The 22,257-nt window shown below is 39.8% G+C and overlaps 2 protein-coding genes across 4 annotated transcripts in view; one reads left to right on the forward strand and one right to left on the reverse strand.

The window, feature by feature from the left end:
- The window catches only part of LOC117527449 (GPI mannosyltransferase 3-like), a 26,552-nt gene extending 21,274 nt beyond the window's left edge, over nucleotides 1–5,278 (forward strand). Inside the window, 2 exon segments of the mRNA XM_034189800.1 lie at nucleotides 4,080–4,257; nucleotides 4,786–5,278. Coding sequence (XP_034045691.1) covers nucleotides 4,080–4,257; nucleotides 4,786–4,899 — 292 coding nt within the window. The 3' untranslated portion in view covers nucleotides 4,900–5,278.
- Nucleotides 4,860–21,374, reverse strand: LOC117527416 (cell cycle progression protein 1-like). Of its 3 annotated transcripts, XM_034189748.1 has the most exons (11): nucleotides 21,252–21,374; nucleotides 19,766–19,840; nucleotides 18,664–18,784; nucleotides 13,700–13,767; nucleotides 13,432–13,621; nucleotides 13,191–13,283; nucleotides 11,920–12,273; nucleotides 9,948–10,057; nucleotides 7,843–7,902; nucleotides 6,400–7,706; nucleotides 4,860–6,294 (listed from the first exon to the last, which is right to left on the reverse strand). In XM_034189748.1, the coding sequence occupies exons 2-11, from the start codon at nucleotides 19,823–19,825 to the stop codon at nucleotides 6,108–6,110; spliced, it is 2,550 nt and encodes an 849-aa protein (XP_034045639.1). In that variant the 5' UTR covers nucleotides 19,826–19,840; nucleotides 21,252–21,374; the 3' UTR covers nucleotides 4,860–6,107. The 3 variants fall into 3 exon arrangements, with proteins under 3 accessions (XP_034045639.1, XP_034045659.1, XP_034045648.1); XM_034189768.1 differs by lacking the exon at nucleotides 13,191–13,283 and having other exon boundaries at nucleotides 13,495–13,621; XM_034189757.1 differs by lacking the exon at nucleotides 13,191–13,283.
- Between the last annotated feature and the right edge of the window lie 883 nt (nucleotides 21,375–22,257).

Below are 22,257 nucleotides of genomic sequence, written 5' to 3' on the forward strand. Positions count from 1 at the left end.
AACTATTAGAGAAAAAATTACTCATAACCATCCCAAAGACATATCGTTATCTTTGGCTGCTTTCAGTAATGCTGGTATTTGGTTAGACTCTTTCTCTCCGATTGTTCTGAGTTATTTTCATTAGTCACTTCCTCCAAACCATCAACATGTCTATTAGACCCCATTCCTACCAGGCTGCTCAAGGAAGCCCTACCATTAATTAATGCTTCGATCTTAAATATGATCAATCTATCTTTATTAGTTGGCTATGTACCACAGGCTTTTAAGGTGGCAGTAATTAAACCATTACTTTAAAAGCCATCACTTGACCCAGCTATCTTAGCTAATTATAGGCCAATCTCCAACCTTCCTTTTCTCTCAAAAATTCTTGAAAGGGTAGTTGTAAAACAGCTAACTGATCATCTGCAGAGGAATGGTCTATTTGAAGAGTTTCAGTGAGGTTTCAGAATTCATCATAGTACAGAAACAGCATTAGTGAAGGTTACAAATGATCTTCTTATGGCCTCAGACAGTGGACTCATCTCTGTGCTTGTCCTGTTAGACCTCAGTGCTGCTTTTGATACTGTTGACCATAAAATTTTATTACAGAGATTAGAGCATGCCATAGGTATTAAAGGCACTGCGTTGCGGTGGTTTGGATCATATTTATCTAATAGATTACAATTTGTTCATGTAAATGGGGAGTCTTCTTCACAGACTAAGGTTAATTATGGAGTTCCACAAGGTTCTGTGCTAGGACCAATTTTATTCACTTTATACATGCTTCCCTTAGGCAGTATTATTAGAAAGCATTGCTTAAATTTTCATTGTTACACAGATGATACCCAGCTTTATCTATCCATGAAGCCAGAGGACACACACCAATTAGTTAAACTGCAGGAATGTCTTACAGACATAAAGACATGGATGACCTCTAATTTCCTGCTTTTAAATTAAGATAAAACTTAAGTTATTGTACTTGGCCCCACAAATCTTAGAAACATGGTGTCTAACCAGATCCTTATTCTGGATGGCATTACCCTGACCTCTAGTAATACTGTGAGAAATCTTGGAGTCATTTTTGATCAGGATATGTCCTTCAATGCGCATATTAAGCAAATATGTAGGACTGCTTTTTTACATTTGCGCAATATCTCTAAAATTAGAAAGGTCTTGTCTGAGTGATGCTGAAAAACTAATTCATGCATTTATTTCCTCTGGGCTGGACTATTGTAATTCATTATTATCAGGTTGTCCTAAAAGTTCCCTGAAAAGCCTTCAGTTAATTCAAAATGCTGCAGCTAGAGTACTGACGGGGACTAGAAGGAGAGAGCATATTTCACCCATATTGGCCTCTCTTCATTGGCTTCCTGTTAATTCTAGAATAGAATTTAAAATTCTTCTTCTTACTTATAAGGTTTTGAATAATCAGGCCCCCTTTTATCTTAGGGACCTCTTAGTACCATATCACCCCAATAGAGCGCTTCGCTCTCAGACTGCAGGCTTACTTGTAGTTCCTAGGGTTTTTAAGAGTAGAATGGGAGGCAGAGCCTTCAGCTTTCAGGCTCCTCCTGTGGAACCAGCTCCCAATTCGGATCAGGGAGACAGACACCCGCTCTACTTTTAAGATTAGGCTTAAAACTTTCCTTTTTGATAAAGCTTATAGTTAGGGCTGGATCAGGTGACCCTGAACCATCCCTTAGTTATGCTGCTATAGACTTAGACTGCTGGGGGGTTCCCATGATGCACTGAGTGTTTCTCTTTTTGCTCTGTATGCGCCACTCTGCATTTAATCATTAGTGATTGATCTCTGCTGTCTTCCACAGCATGTCTTTTTCCTGATTCTCTCCCCTCAGCCCCAACCAGTCCTAGCAGAAGACTGTCCCTCCCTGAACCTGGTTCTGCTGGAGGTTTCTTCCTGTTAAGAGTTTTTCCTTCCCACTGTCGCCAAGTGCTTGCTCATAGGGGGTCGTTTTGACCGTTGGGGTTTTTCTGTAATTATTGTATGGCTTTTGCCTTGCAATATAAAGCGCCTTGGGGCAACTGTTGTTGTGATTTGGCGCTATATAAATAAAATTGATTTGATTTGTTTAATTTTGTAGAAGAAAAGCACATCACAGACATGACACAAAACTAAGTCATTTCAAATGGCAACTTTCTGGCTTTAGGAAACACTATAAGAAATCAGGAAAAAAATTTGTGGCAGTCAGTAACGGTTACTTTTTTAGACCAAGCAGAGTGAAAAAAATATGGACTCACTCAATTATGAGGAATAAATTATGGAATCACCCTGTAAATTTTCATCCCCAAAACTAACACCTGCATCAAATGATCTGCTCATTAGTCTGCATCTAAAAAGGAGAGATCACACCTTGCAGAGCTGTTGCACCAAGTGGACTGACATGAATCATGGCTCCAACACGAGAGATGTCAATTGAAACAAAGGAGAGGATTATCAAACTCTTAAGAGGGTAAATCATCACGCAATGTTGCAAAAGATGTTGGTTGTTCACAGTCAGCTGTGTCTAAACTCTGGACCAAATACAAACAACATGGGAAGGTTGTTAAAGGCAAACATACTGGTAGACCAAGGAAGAAATCAAAGCGTCAAGACAGAAAACTTAAAGCAATATGTCTCAAAAATCGAAAATGCACAACAAAACAAATGAGGAACGAATGGGAGGAAACTGGAGTCAACGTCTGTGACCGAACTGTAAGAAACCGCCTAAAGGAAATGGGATTTACATACAGAAAAGCTAAATGAAAGCCATCATTAACACTTAAACATAAAAAAACAAGGTTACAGTGGGCAAATGAAAAGCAATCGTGGACTGTGGATGACTGGATGAAAGTCATATTCAGTGATGAATCTCGAATCTGCAATGGGCAAGGTGATGATGCTGGAACTTTTGTTTGGTGCCGTTCCAATGAGATTTATAAAGATGACTGCCTGAAGAGAACATGTAAATTTCCACAGTCATTTATGATATGGGGCTGCATGTCAGGTACAGGCACTGGGGAGATGGCTGTCATTACATCATCAATAAATGCACAAGTTTACGTTGATATTTTGGACACTTTTCTTATCCCATCAATTGAAAGGATGTTTGGTTGGGGATGATGAAATCATTTTTCAAGATGATAATGCATCTTGCCATAGAGCAAAAACTGTGAAAACATTCCTTGCAAAAAGACACATAGGGTCAATGTCATGGCCTGCAAATAGTCCGGATCTTAATCCAATTGAAAATCTTTGGTGGAAGTTGAAGAAAATGGTCCATGACAAGGCTCCAACCTGCAAAGCTGATCTGGCAACAGCAATCAGAGAAAGTTGGAGCCAGATTGATGAAGAGTACTGTTTGTCACTCATTAAGTCCATGCCTCAGAGACTGCAAGCTGTTATAAAAGCCAGAGGTGGTGGTGTGGTGGAGCGTTCTTTTGTTTTTCATGATTCCATATTTTTTTTCCCTCTGCTTGGTCTAAAAAAGTAAGTTACTGACTGCCACAATTATTTTTCCTGATTTCTTATAGTGTTTCTTAAAGCCAGAAAGTTGCCATTTGAAATGACTTTAGTTTTGTGTCATGTCTGTGATCTGCTTTTTTTTTTCTACAAAATTAAACAACTGAACATCTTCCGAGGCCGGTGATTCCATAATTTTTGCCAGGGGTTGTAGATTGGGTAGTTCCTAAAATTGGTATCTGACATTTTTCAAGGGTGGTAATAAATTATGCAAGTGCCTATGATTTGGAGTGGCGTGAGTGCAGAATGTAATCATCAACATCTGCTGTTAGCAAATATCTGTAGTTTCTCTAAAAATATTAGTCCTATCAACATTCAGTTTTGATGGTGTTCATGCATACCAAATGGAAAATGTCAGCTCCCCAGTTTGTTCGTGGTTGAAGGTACACACGCGCACACAAGGCCACTTGGCTTGTAATGTGTAGATAACAAATTCCATGGTGACATTTTGGTCACAGCACCCAATAACCAAGCTGATCAGCTTCTTTTTATATGTGTTGGGTGTGTTCAGTGTACAAAGCATCAAATCTTTAGACTGAACATTTCCACAAGAGGTTTCATGACTTATGTCTCCTTGTAGCCACATCCACTGCCCACTAAAGATGAGGTTCCTGGAGTGTCCTCCTGATCTTGGAGAAGAGGCTTACACTGACGAAGCTCTGAGATTCTACAACGACCCTCTTCGCTGGCTCAGGGAATCATTCCCACCTGAGTCCTCTCTGCCATCTCACCTAGTTTTGTTTGATGTTTTAGAAAAGGTTAGTTTTGTGACAGCTGGTATTTGTGCTCACATGCAGCAGGTCCTTATATATTTGGATATTGACAAACTTTAGGTGTGACAGCATATAGGAAGGCAATGATCTTACAGGTCATGGATTTATTTGAGTGTAATTGCCTCCAAATATTGATAATACCAGAACACTGTCAGTATTATAGTACTTTTGGTGTCTGGTAACCTTTTTTTATGGGAACAAAAGTAATTAAGACAGTTGATCGCTGACGATTCATGGCCGTGTGGTACTCCCATTTTAACACATTTTAGGCAAATAAAAGGTCAGCAACTGATTTGAAATGTTACATATGCCTCAGAGTTCAGTTAAGTCATGAAGAAAGTGATTATGGTACATATCAGATCTACCAACAGTCATGTGTCTCCCTAGAACGATGTGTCTGTGCACCAAGAAAATCTTTCTTCAAGGCCAAATATATATGAACCTTGCTGTAACTTATTTCTACCAATGTGTATAATGTTGCACATATTTAATCTCTTTCTTCTCTCATTTCAGGAGATTTCATGGTTTGTACATCAGAATAAGTATGTGAGGACAGCAGAGATATTTCATACTCATTTTCCTGAGGGAAGAGTTGGAGGAAGCATCTTTATTTATGAAAGGCACTGAAACAATTACAACTTTGACTCCTGATGAAGTATTATGTGATGACAAAAATTTGGTAGTGACACTGAAAGTTTGAACTCCAGCTTCCAGTTAAAACAGCTTTTAGGTGGAATGTTCCAAAATAGTATTTTCCAATGAAATCAAACAGCTACCAGATCACACACACAACTTGTAGCAGCAAATTAAAACAACTGTCTGTACAATGAAGAAATTAAATGTAATCTTTTACTTTTTGTGAGACATTGCACATTGTTTTTCCATAAAACCTTTTCCTGTCAGTCTGTACATGTTACAAACACTCCTCTTCATCAGGAGCCATATTCTCAAATCACCACTAGAGGCTTCGTAAATGATACAAGCAGCTGTTGAAGCTTTTTTTTTTTTTTTTTTCTTTTCTACAAGAATGAAACTAATGCTGAGACAAAGCGTGGCAATGACTGTGTTGGATGATGCCATGTTTCTTTTGTAACAGAAGGCACGTATCTCAATGAAAATATTGTGATGGTGCTCATAATTAAATCTTTACATCAAAACCACGGAGTACAATTAGGTGTAGCGTGCTACCTTCAGGATCTATGGAGTATTATCTGTAACAGTGTGGTGCAAGCGGATCTTTAGAAAGAACGCAAATGGGTTATGACTACCATGTGCACAGCAACTCCTGCTGGCCTCCGTCACACATAAGTGCAAGTAGCAGGCAAACTGGACAACACAGGAACTCAAAAGTACCACAAAATACTGGAAGTGTAGCAACTGCATTGAGACTTGAATTAAAACATATTCCATCCACTGCTATGTGGGAATACTGATTCTCAGTATACAAAATGTCTTCACTGTCAATCATTCCATGCGTCATGCACGTAGGTGGGACCTCGTGCAAACTGCGTTGTGAATGAAAGCACAAGTACACTGAGATGTCAGTTGCAGCACTTGCCAGTAAGATAACTGTTTCACCAAAGCTGAAAATAAAAATGCTGTGGTCTGCTGCACTCTGACGCAGACAGTGTTTGAGGCCACCACCATATTTCAACCTCACACCTAGCCTAGGCAGCTGTTAGCTTGAAGATCTTTTGTGAAAATACTGCACTAAACACAGAAAGCACAAAATATTCAGTAGCATTAAGCAGTTAAAATTGTGCAAATGTACAAAAAGCCTGAATCCAAATACAAACAAAACAATATTTGAATCTCTAAGCCGGTGGCTCTATATTTCAATATTTTGGGTCAAACGGCATAGGACCTAACTCTATTTTGACATCGGCCATGTGTCTGTCTGCACTCCTTCCTGATCTGCTCCACTTCTGTTCTTGTCGAGATCTTGCTTTCTGGTGCTTACGCTGGTGATGTCGTGTCCGTGACTCCTGTTTAGAGTCTCTGTCTGGTCTTTCAGAGGGGCCTCTGAGTGATTAACCACAAAACATGATGTATTAATGTAATTTTTTTACCATATAAATGAAGCATACACTGGCTGATGTATGATTATGGAAGAAATGGGACACTTACCTTGGACTGTAGTTTTTCGAGTACGTGTTTCCAAAGAAGTGCTGGTAGATGTAATCATCAAGATTTTCAATAACTTCATCGTCTAATCCATGATACTCAAGTATGTCGGACAAATAATCTTCCACATTACTGACAAAGTCTGTGAACAGCATTTGGTCATGAATAAAAACACCATTGTGGAAGAAGTTATTGATGAACATTTCCAGCTCATTCCAATGATGGAAGTGGTCGACCTCTTGATGGAGGTATCTCCGAAGGATTTGGGAAAACTCGTCTGCTCTTACAGGCTTTATAGCTTTCTTGAAGAGATTCATGGACTCCTCATAAGCACAATCAAAAACACTGGAGCACTTTTTTGCATGAGCCTTGTGGGTGTTTTGACTACGCTCACCATCAGCTTTGTCTCCCTGTTTTCGAGTGTTGTAATTGACATGGAATGATTCATCAGTTTTCCATGGGTGTTTGTGATGAGGCTTGCGGGACCCGTACTGCCATGACTCTCTGGAGTTCTTTTCATCACCTTTCCCATGGTAAAAGCCGGTGGCCTTGTTAATGAAAGTCGAAGCTGAATCCTTAAAGTTGCGGAACGTTGATTTGACAGAATCTGAGAATTTCCTCAGGTTCTCTTTAACAGCTTCCTTGGCTTTCTTAATCTGTTCTTTGTGATGATGGACAAACTCCTTTGTTGAGTTCTTCACAGCATCAAATGTCTCTTTCACTTTCACAGCCATGCCTGCTTTTGGTTTTTTGATTTTGGACTCTGTCTCTCCTTTGGCCTTTTCTTTAGTTTCCACATACAGTCTCTCCCAAAGGTCAGAGCGCTGCAGCTCGAAGCTGAGCCGCTTCTCCAGCTCTGCCAGACGTGCCTGTAACTCTTCAGCCTCTGAACTGGCTTCCTCTTCAAATCCTGTCAAGTGTCCCCTTAACAGATTCAACTCTTTCCTCAGCTCCTCTGTAACCTGTCTTTCCTTATCGAGATTCTTCCTCAGTGTCTCTGCTTCAGCCATGGATTCCTCGCTCTGGCCACGGAAGCTTTGCAAAAGTTGCCTCTCCTCCTCTAGCTGCTCTTTTAACCTTTGGTTTTCCAACAGCAAAAAATCGACACCTTCACCCCGATCCTCTAGTTCTCTGAGTTTAGAGTGCATGTTTCTCAGTTCCTCCTGTAAGGTGAACAGAGACTGTTGTTCACGTTCCAGGGAGCTCCTCAGTAGCTCATTTTTGAGTGTTAACTTCTGCTCCTGTGACTCGGCGTTCCTCTTCTCCTCTGCACTCTGCTTCAGTAACATTTCCAGGTCATTCATCTGAGTCTTAATAAAATGCATGTAAGAAAGGAAAGTGTTAAAGTGGTAGCTCCACTCCTTTAAAAGATGTTTACAATGTACATTTAAAATCTGTACATTTTCTATATGGACAATACAACCAAAATGAAAAAATCATCATTGCCTCAACTAGCTCTGGGAGGAGGGCCATCATGTTTTGGTCATCTGGGTCCAGGTCATCTCTCTGCAGTATAATGAGGGAAAAAAGAAGCTGTTATTATACACTCATGCACTGACAGCCACCACTCTGTGATGGAAAACCTCAACTAGATTTAACTAATGAGAGAGAAAAGATTGTTCTACTTTATGGCCAATTCATTTTGAAATGGGAAAACTACAGTTGGGCATGGCCCCATTGCTGTTTTGATATAGGTAAATAAATCTGTAAATTGTTTGTTTTAGTAAGCTTTAGCACTGAGCTATGCTCACAACTAGCACTGCTAATAAACAAAGCTGTAGCTAAGAAACACAAGTGAACCGATGACATAAGTTCCTTCTTCATACCAAGTGATGATGCAGATGTTTAAACTTCACACAGAACTTGGCATTGCAGTGCAGTAGATGGGCAAAATAACTGCACTTTTGTGATAAAAGCATGAAATTTGGTACACATATAGCTAAAGCTATTACAAATAAAACTGGATATTGGGCTATCGTGAATTTTCAATGTCACACATGGCAGCCATTTTTCAAAATGAAAATTGTTAAATTATACTGGCAAATATATCATTATTTGTTTGATCATAAATCAGGAAGGGCATCCAGCACAAAACATGCCAAATGCTAATGCGGATCTGACTATATCCGCTGTGGCGACCCAGAACAAAAATGGGAGCAGCCAAAAGGACATTTGTCTGATCATAAAGCACCAAAAAGGGATAATACGGACTATCTATGACTGAATTCTATGGTGTGATGGGGTAAAAACAGCAGGTCAAGTTCTGTTCGTACAAGGGTCAAGAGTTCTAATTTTGGTTGTAAAAAAAGTGATAGATTATTGGCTGAGCTAATAGGATTAATACATGGAATAGTTTTGACTGTGCCAAATGTTTTAGTCTCCAAAGTTGATGTCAAACAAGGCTGACGTCTGTTGGATTCTATGATGTGTTATACCTTAATATGACAACTAAGCATGACGCAAACTATTCCTTTTTAAAACCCAATTCATAACATTCAGTCATAAATAACACAAATGATACCTTTCTGGAATCTTTATGATCAGACAAATAATGTATCATTTCTTTCAATATGATTGGAGCATTTTTCAATTTTCATTTTGAAAAATGGCTGCCATGGGTGACACATTGAAAATTCATGATGACCTAATACACAGTTTTATTTGGAATACCTTTGGTTATATGTGTACTAAATTGTATGCTTTTATCACAAAATGTGCAATTGTTACAGAAATGTTTAGCTAAGCTGCGCCAATATTATGTACAGAAAAGCAAAACTAAGAAAAGTGATTTTCACACAAATATTGTAATTCCTGACTTGCATTTAGAAACACACAAAAGAAAATCAGACAATTTTGTTTATTTACATCAAAAACAAAACTGGGGTCATTTCCCAATTTTGGTTTTCTCGTTTCAAAACAAAAATATATTGGCTGCAAGGTACACGGACCAGAAAGAAGTTTTGTGTGTGAGTCAGAACCTAGTTTTGTAGATGATGCTGTATTAATATACAACACCAACTATTCCCTGTGTAGTGAGGAATCCTCAATGACATCATGAGACAACTCCAAAAATAAACAAGAATGCTCTGAAAGCACAATAACCTGACTGGCAATGCTGCTCTTTAGAATGCTGAAACATGCGCATATGGTATATGTTTATGTACACATATAAACCGCGCCATTGTTGGGTCAGTGGCTGAAGTTTCATCTCAAACACCAGCGCATCGCAGGTTTCTCTCCTTTAGACAGGGATGTTTTTGTAAGTGCTTCTTCAAGCAGAGGTGCCTGCAAGAAATAGACAGTGCCCACTCCCCATGTGTGACATACTGATTGACTTGAAGTGCCAATGAACAACTGGAACTAGGTTTATGCAAAAGAAAGCCTGCTTTTTGTGTTTTTTTTTGTTTTGTTTTGTTTTTTGTTTTTTTGTGAGCACTTGTGCTGCACCCTGAAAGTTATTGCCTACACCCATATCTGCCTAGACCAAAGATGTCCAGTTGTATGGTTAGAAATTTATTATTGATGCGTTAGTGACCCACAGTCTCACTGACCTTACTTGGGACTTGTGGATGTTTTAAATGTCGAAGGAAATTCTTCAAATCAAGTTCATTCACTCTCATCTTCTCCACAGATTTCTGTCTCTCTTGAATCTGGATTGTTCCTTTAGGGGAGAAAAATGTATTTTAATAAAAGACAATTACTTACACAATTACAAATTGTTCTTGGGGCAAGACTACCTGTGATGGTAAAAACGAACACCAGCAATTATTCATCATAGTTGGGGAATTTATTAAAATAATAAAAGCAACATTCATGGCAAAATGAACCCCATAAATATATTCCTTTTAACACCAAAGTGCAAGATTATCGATACGAATGGATAAACAAAATGCGGGGGAAAAGCCCAGTGTAGCGATATCAGATCATTACTGTGACATTAAAGTACAGTACAGGTATAAATTAATAGCAATTTTGCATTTACTGGAAAAAGTCTCACATTTTTAAATGAACATCTTCATCTGGAATGAAATTCATTCAATGTTAACACAAGTCTACATGATATCAAATGAGACTTCAAGGTTCAAGGGACTGATAAGTTAATTTTGCTCACATGAATGAGGAAGCAGTGCCACTGAGCTGTGCATATTGTCCAGTCGTCATTAACTTTGGACAGAGTAGTAGTAAGTCCTCTATAGGTCCTGAAGCCCATTGGTGCCCAGATACTGAAGGAGATGAGAGATTATGACTTCTTCTGGATGGGACACCAGTCCATAGGTTACTTCCTCAACCAAGGCCAGTGCACAATTAAGACTGGGTGGATTTGGACCCAACTGGGGCAATGCAACGTGTCCAAGGACACAAGATATCTGGAACTGAACCACTGGACTTTAGGTCAATTTCAATTCAAATTATTTACAAACAACAGCGGCCTTAATGACCACCAGCCCCCCACCATTCACAATAAAGGTCCATAAATCACATGAAAACAAAAGGCCTACTTTATGTGTACCTTCCCACACAAGTCCAGACATGTCCCACTGTGCCAACATCCATATTTTAACTAATACATATAAGAATAACTGTAAATTATGTTAAACAATGCTAGCATGACTCAAAATATGAGGTTCACTTGTCCTCACATGCATCTGTTAGAACCCAAAATTAAAGAGCTGAATATGCATTAGTTGTTATGGACTTACTGATGTAAATTTTGCTGACTCACTGGCTGATTAACACTATTATTCCTATGCTTGCCCTGATAATCACAGAAAATACAGCTCTAAATCACAACTCAAGTCATCTCGAAGCACTATACCAAACAAGACTTCAGAATAAAACAAGACACTTTATCTGCATTGCCTCAGTACACCCAGCTGTAAAAATGAGTGCAAACTTTAGTGAGAGAAATAACCTGCGATGGACTGGCGTCCCATCCAGGGGGAGTCGTAGATTCTCATTTGCTTCATACTATGGTATTTGGGGACAAGCACTGCAGGTACAAAAGGACCTCTCCACCTGCACAGGACTTACTTCTCTCTACACTCAGGTGGAACAAAGTCACCATCAAGTCATGTCTCAAGTCATAATAACCACTAATTGTTTGCAAGCTGACTTGGGACTTGCTGATTCATGACTTGAGAATGACTTTGTCCCACCTTTGTCTACACTACAAGCACGTCTTGACTGTTTGCCTGTTTTCTTGACTGTTGCCTCTGTATGGTGTACAGAGGAAAAAATAACAAAAATTATGTCCATCGAAATACTTATTTACCTGATTTTATTTATCCATTCACTCACTACATTTTACAGGGAACATGCTTTACCAAAGCCAACGAACAAATGTGAAATGTAGTAAAAACATATGACAGACTCGGGTGACTTGATGGCTGTTCAGACACTAAAGACTCTACTCTGTTGTATGTTCTTTGGAACACCAAATATAGACATTCAGTCTGTCCAGTTTAAATAACTTATTTTCTGTAATTGTAATAATAAAAATGAAAAGCCAGCCCAGCCTCTTACCATAGAAATGGCCAAAGCCCATGCTGATGGCTATGACAAGGGCAAGCAGAATACATGTGTTGAGGATGCTGCTTCGTTGACCTTGCTCTGGCACTGGCACAGCAACATCTGTATGTTCAGGCTGCACCACCAGCTGCTTCTGTTCTTTAACTGCCATCTCCTCTTCCTTCTCCTCCTCACTTGAACCAGACTCCAGAACGTCATCTTCATGTTCAGCCACAACGCACGTTGCACTCTTCCTTAACCTTCGCCGCCTTACGGTGCTGGAGTTTCGTGCCAGAATACCTGTGCTTCCTCTTCCGTCATCCTCACTGCTGCTTGAGTTTATTACTGTAGGCTGCTGTGCTGGAAAAACTAATGCACAAAATACACAGTGTTGCAGTGGAGTGGCTATATAATAGAACAAAAACAACGGCGCAGTCCATGCAGGGTTATCAGGCTCAGGAATCATGTCAGTTATATTAATCATACAGATCACTAAAACGGCACAATGGTTCAATCTCCCAATGGGACTGGTGATAGATTTGCCACTGTAGTCTCTGTAACCACACGAAAGAGTCATGTTCACTGGAACAGCTGAGGGCATTCACACCTCAGTCTTTCATACCAATTTTAATGCATCATACTGCAGAAAAAAATACTGATATATTCCCACAGTGAACTGTTTTACTCAAAAATGCTGTGAAACTCTCAAAGATTAAAGTCTAAAATAAAAAAATAGATAAATGCAATAAAATTCTCAAAATCTGTCCAAACACAAATGAAATGAAAGCAAAACAAATCCATAAAGATTTTAAATAGACTTCATTTATATAGCACTTTTCCATCTGCAACATAAGCTCAAAGCCTCACATTCACCCCGATGTGAGGCTGCTGCCATGCAAGGTGCCCACTACACACCGGGAGCAACTAGGGGATTCAGCACCTTGCCCAAGGTCCCTTAGTGATTTTCCGGTCAGGCTGGGATTTGAACAGAGGATCCTCTGGTCTCAAGCCCAACGCTTTTCCACTAGACCATCACCTCCCCTTACTAAAACATGCAGATCCTCAGTCAGCACTTACACAGCAGTTTTAAAACTGTTTTATCTGAATTTGTCAAAGTAGTCATTTTTATATTCTAATTCGTGCACATGCAGAGAAGCAGAATTTTTTATGCTTTAAAATTATGAGAAGCCCAGCTGGTTCATTAAATGGTGTGTCTCCCTGTCAGTGGCATGTCAGGATTAGCTGTTAGCCTCATATTAGATTCACTCCATTCTCAATCAGGCCACCTGGAAGAGAACTGCTTCTGCCAAGCTGGATTCTCAGATGGTGACCTAAGTTTATGAGACTCTGTGGAAGATTCCAGTGACTGGACATCAAACCTGCTTTGGCACAGAAACATTTTGTGCAGATGTAGCATCACATTTAAGATGATCTACATGGACTCTTTAAAAAGGTGAAATCATCTTGCTAAAGGAAGCATGACTACACAACAGCGTGTGAGCAGCAATGTGTTCACTGCAGCCATACCCGTCTCTGCAGCAGTGAAGGCATACTGGCTGCTACAGGAAGTGCCCAGATAGAATTCCTCACCGGCGGCTATCTCATCTTCCACGGCTCTGTGCTCGTCTTCCTTCAAGTCTCCAAGTGTCATAATGTCTGAGAGATCACTAGAGGACAGCGGAACCAAATGTTCTTTCCCTATGGTGCTGGCTGCAGCCTGCAGAAGATACAACCAACATCGTCAACATAGGGAAGTTACACAAAGTTCATTATGTTCCCTCTTTCCTCTTCTCACCTCTGTGGTGGTGTCAGTGGTTTGCTCTCCAAAAGTATCACCACCATCCCTCTCTTCACAACTCTGGCCTGAAATAGAAACTGATGTTTATGACAACTTTTCATGTCCAAGGATTAAAAAAAAAAAAAAATTAACATCAGAGCTGCAGTGTGTAGGATTTAGTGTCATCTAGTGGTGAGGTTACAGATTTCATTATGCCATCGCTGGTCAAGATTTTGATTAACTTCATGTCTTTCATTCTTTGGTGATGGGAATGCTCCCTTGCCTTCTCTTGTGATAAACAATATGAATGATCCTCTAATTCCGCAAAAATGAGGGTTCTCAAGCTTATTAGCCTGCACTAGCAACAAATACACAGTTATATGAAAGCAACCACTGATTCCTCTTCTTCTTTTTCTTCAGTTATCCTGCCGTGCTAGAAATACAAAACACAGAGTCAGTATGTCCTTTTTAGGCGACTGCATCAATGTGGTGCTGCAAGATGGCCTCCTCCAGGAGGGGGGCCCCGTTCCCATGTGTACAACCCCTGGCAAAAATTATGGAATCACCGGCCTCGGAGAATGTTCATTCAGTTGTTTAATTTTGTAGAAAAAAAGGCAGATCACAGGCATGACACAAAACTAAAGTCATTTCAAATGGCAACTTTCTGACTTTAAGAAGCACTATAAGAAATCAGGAAAAATAATTGTGGCAGTCAGTAACGGTTACTTTTTTTAGACCAAGCAGAGGGAAAAAAATATGGACTCACTCAATTCTGAGGAATAAATTATGGAATCACCCTGTAAATTTTCATCCCCAAAACTAACACCTGCATTAAATCAGATCTGCTCATTAGTCTGCATCTAAAAAGGAGTGATCACACCTTGGAGAGCTGTTGCACCAAGTGGACTGACATGAATCATGGCTCCAACACGAGAGATGTCAATTGAAACAAAGGAGAGGATTATCAAACTCTTAAAAGAGGGTAAATCATCACGCAAACTGGAGTCAACGTCTGTGACCGAACTGTAAGAAACCGCCTAAAGGAAATGGGATTTACATACAGAAAAACTAAACGAAAGCCATCATTAACACCTAAACAGAAAAAAAACAAGGTTACAATGGGCTAAGGAAAAGCAATCGTGGACTGTGGATGACTGGATGAAAGTCATATTCAGTGATGATTCTCGAATCTGCATTGGGCAAGATGATGATGCTGGAACTTTTGTTTGGTGCCGTTCCAATGAGATTTATAAAGATGACTGCCTGAAGAGAACATGTAAATTTCCACAGTCATTGATGATATGGGGCTGCATGTCAGGTAAAGGCACTGGGGAGATGGCTGTCATTACAGCATCAATAAATGCACAAGTTTACATTGATATTTTGGACACGTTTCTTATCAAATCAATTGAAAGGATGTTTGGGGATGATGAAATCATTTTTCAAGATGATAATGCATCTTGCCATAGAGCAAAAACTGTGAAAACATTCCTTGCAAAAAGACACATAGGGTCAATGTCATGGCCTGCAAATAGTCTGGATCTTAATCCAATTGAAAATCTTTGGTGGAAGTTGAAGAAAATGGTCCATGACAAGGCTCCAACCTGCAAAGCTGATCTGGCAACAGCAATCAGAGAAAGTTGGAGCCAGATTGATGAAGAGTACTGTTTGTCACTCATTAAGTCCATGCCTCAGAGACTGCAAGCTGTTATACAAGCCAGAGGTGGTGCAACAAAATACTAGTGATGTGTTGGAGCGTTCTTTTGTTTTTCATGATTCCATAATTTTTTCCTCAGAATTGAGTGATTACATATTTTTTTCCCTCTGCTTGGTCTAAAAAAGTAACCGTTACTGACTGCCACAATTTTTTTTTCCTGATCTCTTATAGTGTTTCTTAAAGCCAGAAAGTTGCCATTTGAAATGACTTTAGTTTTGTGTCATGTCTGTGATCTGCTTTTTTTCTACAAAATTAAACAACTGAATGAACATCCTCCGAGGCCGGTGATTCCATAATTTTTGCCAGGGGTTGTATATGAAGGACTAATTCTTATTTCAATTTAATTTCAATTTATTTTCATTTATACAGCGCCAAATCACAACAAAGTTGCCTCAAGGCGCTTCACACAAGGTCTAACCTTACCAACCCCCAGAAAGAGCACACAGGTGACAGTGGTAAGGAAAAACTTCCTCTGAGGAAGAAACCTCAAGCAGACCAGACTCAAAGGGATGACCCTCTAAGCTTACAAAAACACATTTATTCATTTTTGGAAGGTAATTATACACTAATGCAGTGATTCTCAATCGATCGATTGTCAGGGGTGCCATGGGTATTTTTCATATTCGCGATTATTTTTCATATTCGCGATTACCGTGAATTATTTATTTTATCCACAAAGCATAAAACGACTCAGAATCAGACGTCATTGTGCTGCAGCCTCGCTCTCGTCTTAAGGCGGGACAATAACAAGGAGGCTGACGGCCAATTAAAACAGTGCCGTCTTCTTCAAAAGCCGTCTAAAATGCGGAGCTGTCTGTGTGTGTGTGTCCGTGCCTGTGTGTGCGCGCGCGTGGAGTTAACAGGCTGCAGACTGCGAGGGAGGGCGTTGGTGAGGGAGATTCCTGAATGCAGGCGCGACACGTTCAGTGCGCAGCGAGCGCGGAGCAGAGAGAGGATTTTAACCCGAGTGAACGTTAACAAAACGGAAACGTGAAGCTGTCTTTACTTCTCTCTGAACTTTCTCTAAAGGTGTGACTCTGCCGTTACCGTCCTGTTCACACCATGTGCAGGTCGTATGCTGAATTTATGAGATCATGAGATGAAATAAACGGTCAAATATCTTTAAAAACATATTTAAAAAATGAGAATATATGAATGAACTGAGCCACAAAAAAAAAAACAATGTTCAGACGCAGAGATCACAAAAAGCAGGTGAGAACTCTGACCTTTAACAGCTGTTATTTTCCAAAGGTACTTATTTGTTCAATCTTGAGCTTAATGCAGTGTTTAAGCACAAAACGTGACTGATGAGGAGAAACAATTTCAGAAATGCAACAGAAACAACCACAAATCAGAAAAAGTTGGGACTGTATGTAAAATGAAGATAAAAATAAAAATGTTGCACCATTCCCAGTTTCTCCACTCACAGAAGCCAAACGTTCTTCCACAGTTGTGTAATTATACTACAATAGTAGAATATAAAGAAGGGGATAAAAAGAAAAAAAAATAGACAATATATTCCTCAATCGCAATTATTTGTCTGACAATTAATCGTCTCCAGAAATTCCTAATCGTGACAGCCCTACTTGAGATCAGAGCGCAAAATGCTTGAGGATTTTCGAAATGCGGTGTTTTCTGTATCGATTTTCTATTAATAATAATAATAATAATAATGATATTTGGGTTTTGCGCAAAACCAGAGGTAATAGCATTATAATATTATTTTGGTTGGTGGTGTGCCGCAGGATTTTGTAAATATAAAAAGGGTGCCGCGTCTCAAAAAAGGTTGATAATCACTGCACTAATGAACAGATGGCCAAAGCCCATGCTGTTAACTATTTTATAAATCTTGTGTTGAATCGGTTTTAACTTTTTTGATGATGTGTTTGTACGGAAACCTCAGCATTAAAGCAAGGAAGCCACTTCACAACACTGTAAAATTGTGCAGCAAGATCTTGGGGGCCCAGCAGACCTCACTGTCTGACTTGTTTTCAAGACAGGTGAGGAGGAAGGCTCAGAGGATCTTACTTGATCTGGCCCACCTTCTCCATGGTGAATTTTGTTATTTGCCATCTGGAGCAAGGCTTAGGTTTCCTACAGTGAGGAGCAACACATATAAGAACTCCTTTGTACCTGTGGCTATCTCTGTTCTGAATGCTGACCAGAGGAGAGAAGCAGGTACTTAGGGTTGATGGTAAATCGCGTTAGGTAACAGTTCCATTTCCATCGATTCAGGTCTATACTGTGTCCCCCTTGTGTAGTGAATGTCTGGTGTGTTTTTCTTTTCTTTTCTTTTTATATTGTACTTTTCTGTATACCCACTGCTGTACAGCCTGTTGCTCCTTTGGAGACATTGAATAAATAAAGTGAAAGTCAAAGTGAAAGATGGTTATGAATGCTGTATTACATTTCTGCTAATAAATGCCCCTAAATACAACACACTGTAGTTTTAAAATGAAGTCATGTAAAGCATAACAAAGAAAAATATGAATTAAAAGCAACTAAATTCAGACTGACTATCAGATGTCAACAACAACAACACTGAATTCACTATCAAAGGAGGCAAATCAACCAGACCACACAGGCTCCGGGTACTGAGCAAAGTAGTCTCTCTAGTGCAGGGGTGGCCAAGTTCGGTCCTCGAGAGCCACATTCCTGACACTCTTAGTTGTCTCCCTGCTCCAACACACCTGAATCCAATGAAAGGCTCATTAAAAGTCTGCTAACGAGTCTTTCATTGGATTCAAGTGTGTTGGAGCAGGGAGACAACTAAGAGTGTCAGGAAGGTGGCTCTCGAGGACTGAACTTGGCCACCCCTGCTCTAGTGCATCCACCAGTTGTCTCCAAAGCTTGTGATGTCCACCAGTCTTTGTTCTTCACAGCTGTTTTAACACTGTCATTTTATCCCTTCTCCTGCACATTGTAGGTGAGTCTCTTCCTGTCGCAGAGTATGACAGGAAGAGACTTTGTCAGTGGCCAAGTCCAACTGCCGCACACCATAACTGGCAGTATATAGCTACTCAAAAACCTCCCTCTTGATCCTCTTGCTGTCTTATTTAAAAAAAAAAAAAAAAAAAAAAAAAACTGAAAAACTCCTATCGCTCATCTGAATATGACTTTTATTTGTAGCAACTCTCCACACTGAGAACCTTTTTCAATTGTTTTGTTAATTTTCTGTATTCCTGCATATACATAAAATACATAAATGCCAAAATAGTCATATTTTAATCATTATATGAATAATTCAGAATTTGAGGATTCTTACCAACAGCTGCCTGGCTGGGTGGTTTGTTCTGGTGTTCCGGTTCCACCACTGGAGGGCGCTCTAAGGGGTCAGCCACATATTCCACTGTGGCCTCTGCACCCAAAGTCTCAATATCTGAAGCCTTTCAACACAAAGGATATAAGAGCTGACTATGGTGGGAGAACGGTCCTGTTATGAATTCAGATTTACAGCTTCTGCTGTGTTCAATAACTAACAATCTACGACATGTTAAACAAATAAACAAAAAATTAAAAGCAGAGCGCTCTGAAAATGAGAGGCCATTTGTGTTGCAATTTCTGCAGTTTAAAATGCCACCAAATTCATAGTGGGTGATAGCCAATGGGGACAGACAGCATGCGCTGTCCCACTGCGACACAAGGAAAAAGTAGTTGACATGACTAAGTGATCGGCGATAAATAACAGCCACATAAACTTTAGATTATTTCTTTATGAAACAGACTAGTCTGCTTTCACTGGGGTGCTCAGCTGAGCTGAGGATGAAGATAAAAAAGGGGAGGTTTGCATTTGTGGCAGAGACATTGCGCTCCATCATGTTCTGTTTGTTTTTTAGACTTTGATGTTAAAAACAGTGTTCAGGTGGAGCCAGAACTTCTGTGGGGTGTCACAATTAGTTCAAAACAGGTGGTTTTCTGTTTTATTATTGAGCAGCTCCACACTGTGACCCCCAGACATTAAAAAAATACACTTCATGTCTTCACTTACTCATGCACACACACACACACACACACACACACACACACACACACACACACACACACACACACACACACACTGAGTTTACTGATATGTTTGAATCTGTGACAGACACGCACATTTATGGATAGATAGCCTATTGAAACTGTGGGCACAGTTTAGAAATCCGAGGGCACGGTTTAGAAATCCGAGGACACAATTTACAAGCCCATGGCCTCTGATTTCTAAACTGTGGGTACAGGACCCCCTACTCTTCAGCATTATATTATGCAAAATAAATAAATAAATAAAAATACTTGTCCCATACCCCCACCCTCCATGCACTGATTCCATCATTAAAAATGTGAAAAATATAGAAATGGGCAATAACCAAGAATCTTGTTCAGACCTCATTACTAATAATGGTCCAACCACAGGATGATTCTGTGTCACTTGATGTCGCTGACATTTCTTATGTAGGGTTCTACAGGAAAAAACAAGAAAGAAAAAAGAAGCCATGAAACACTAGAGACACTATAAATATATGAACATTGACAAAGTTATCAATCTTACCATTTACCACAGCACAGTCAACAAATGTAATTGATGCCATGTTAAAGTACACATTTTCAGCATTAATTTGAGGGCATTTACACTGAAATCGGGTCAACAGTGTAGGGCTTGCATAAGTTTTTGCATGTAGCATTCTCTTTAAAATGGACCAAAATACAATGAATAAACTGATTGTCATTCATAACACTTGGTCGCAAATCATTTGTAGTAAAGATGTTTTAACTCAGACTCAGTTATAAAAAAAAAAAAAAAAACACTGATTACCTCTGCTGGTAACAGTGTTGGGCTTGCACAGTAAAATCTGAGTGAGTGAGTCCATCTCAGCCAGCATGTGTCAGCAATAATTCAAGCACAACAAATCATCTTGCAACTCACCAAATTCATCATAATGAAGCATGCACTTGATGCACCACATTCATAAAAAAAAAAAAAAAACTCAAACCAACAATAACTTTGTTTTGCTGATGTAATATATACAGTATCATAGCCACATGTTATGATACTGTGCAGCACACACCTTCCACTGAGCTGCCACCTAACACTTTAAGTTACCCATGGAGAGAAACACCCGCTACATGGCCAAAGATGGACAACAGCACATGTGGCTCGAGATGACAACAAAAGTGTTGGTCAAAACAGTTTTGCAACGTTTCAAAACCTTTGCAACACCTGTTTTTTGGTGTTGCAATATCAGCAGGAAGGCATGCTGAACACTGGCACCTGCTGGTTGCTTCAGTAATGTGCATCCATGTTAAACTGAATTTCATTTTTAAAGGCCACAGTCAAGTATTACAGTTTTTGTTTGTGCGTGTTCTGGCACGTTGCTTGTTTTGAACTGAATAAGTTGATTTTAAGGGTGAGTCAAAGTGCGTTTAACCTCGCTTTTTAAGTTTGGGAAACAGTTTTCGGTAACGTAACCCAAACCTATATAAAGATAGTTTTAGATTTTGGTCTTGAACATCAAAATGACCTTTAGGGATTAAAGAATTACAAAAAAAAAAAAAAAAAAAGCTTGGCGCATCAAGTCCTCACCACTGCACCCTAGTGGATGTCACAGCATAACCAAACAAAACAACTTCACCTACACGGAAGCACTACAGCTGTTTAACACAATTGACACCAGCTAATGTCTGAAAGTAAACAGTTAAGTGACATAGCAAAGTAATGGTAGTTTACGCTGGCGTTAGCAAGTTAGCTGTGTCATCCTTACCGGAACATCGCGCTTTAGATAAGATGCTACGATCATATCGAAACGTTCACTACGAGCAGCATCAATTGAGAGTATTTCATGTTTAAAATCTAAAAGATAGTGTTCTGCTCACCTGGAGTTTAATGTCCAAAGATGAGCGGATGGTTGCAAAATACACTAAAACGAATGCAGTATGCCTGTCAGCCCTAGCTGCGCCCGAATAACAATTACTCTACAGTAAATGGGTATTGTAGTTTTAAGTCGGACAACAAAGAATGTGCTATGCCATCTGAGAACTACATTTCCCACAAGGTTGCTTCTGCTGGCAAGCGTGGACAGAGGTGGAGCCAACCGTCGTGGAAAGGGGAAAGAACCTTGCGCTTCAAAGCAAAACATAAACAAGGAAACGTGACGAAGCAAACTCCTCACTCAGCTTTATTTGTCGTAATTATTCGATAACATATGTTTTTTTAAGCAAACTTTATAAAATTGCTGAAATATGCATGCATGGATGTATTTATAACTCTTAAGAAATTTTGAAAAAAGTCTTTGGTGTTATTACAGTGACAGAAGCTCACCTAAAATTTATTTAAAATGCTTTAGAATGCATTCATTGTTGAACATAAAATATTCATCCCTCATCCAGGATGGCACATCAATAGGTGCCATTGATACAAGGTTTGCTGTGTCTCCCGAGGAGATTCCAGGACACAGGCAGTTCCTCTAGGAGAGCTGGACAGGGCTGTAGAAGGCCCTTAATCCATCAGCAGGACTGGCATCTGCTCCTTTGTGCAAGGAGGAAGCGGATGAGCATTGCCAGAGCTCTACGAAATGACCTACAGTAGGCACCTGGTGTGAATGTCTCTGACACCACAATGAGAAGCAAACTTCATGAGGGTGGCCTTAGGGTGTGAAGTCTTGTGTGCTCTGTGCTCACTGGCACCGTGGAACTCGACTGGCATGTGCCATAGAACAACAGCATTGGCAGGTCCACTACTGGCGCTATGTGCTTCTCACAGATGAGAGCAGGGTCAATCTGAACACATGTAACAGACGCAAAAGGGTCTGGAGATGCTTGGGAGAACATTATGCTACCTGCAAAATCATTCAGCATGACCTGTTTGGTGGTGGGTCAGTGG

This window comes from Thalassophryne amazonica, chromosome 2, assembly GCF_902500255.1.
Source record: "Thalassophryne amazonica chromosome 2, fThaAma1.1, whole genome shotgun sequence".
In the NCBI taxonomy this organism is placed as follows: Eukaryota; Metazoa; Chordata; class Actinopteri; order Batrachoidiformes; family Batrachoididae; genus Thalassophryne; species Thalassophryne amazonica.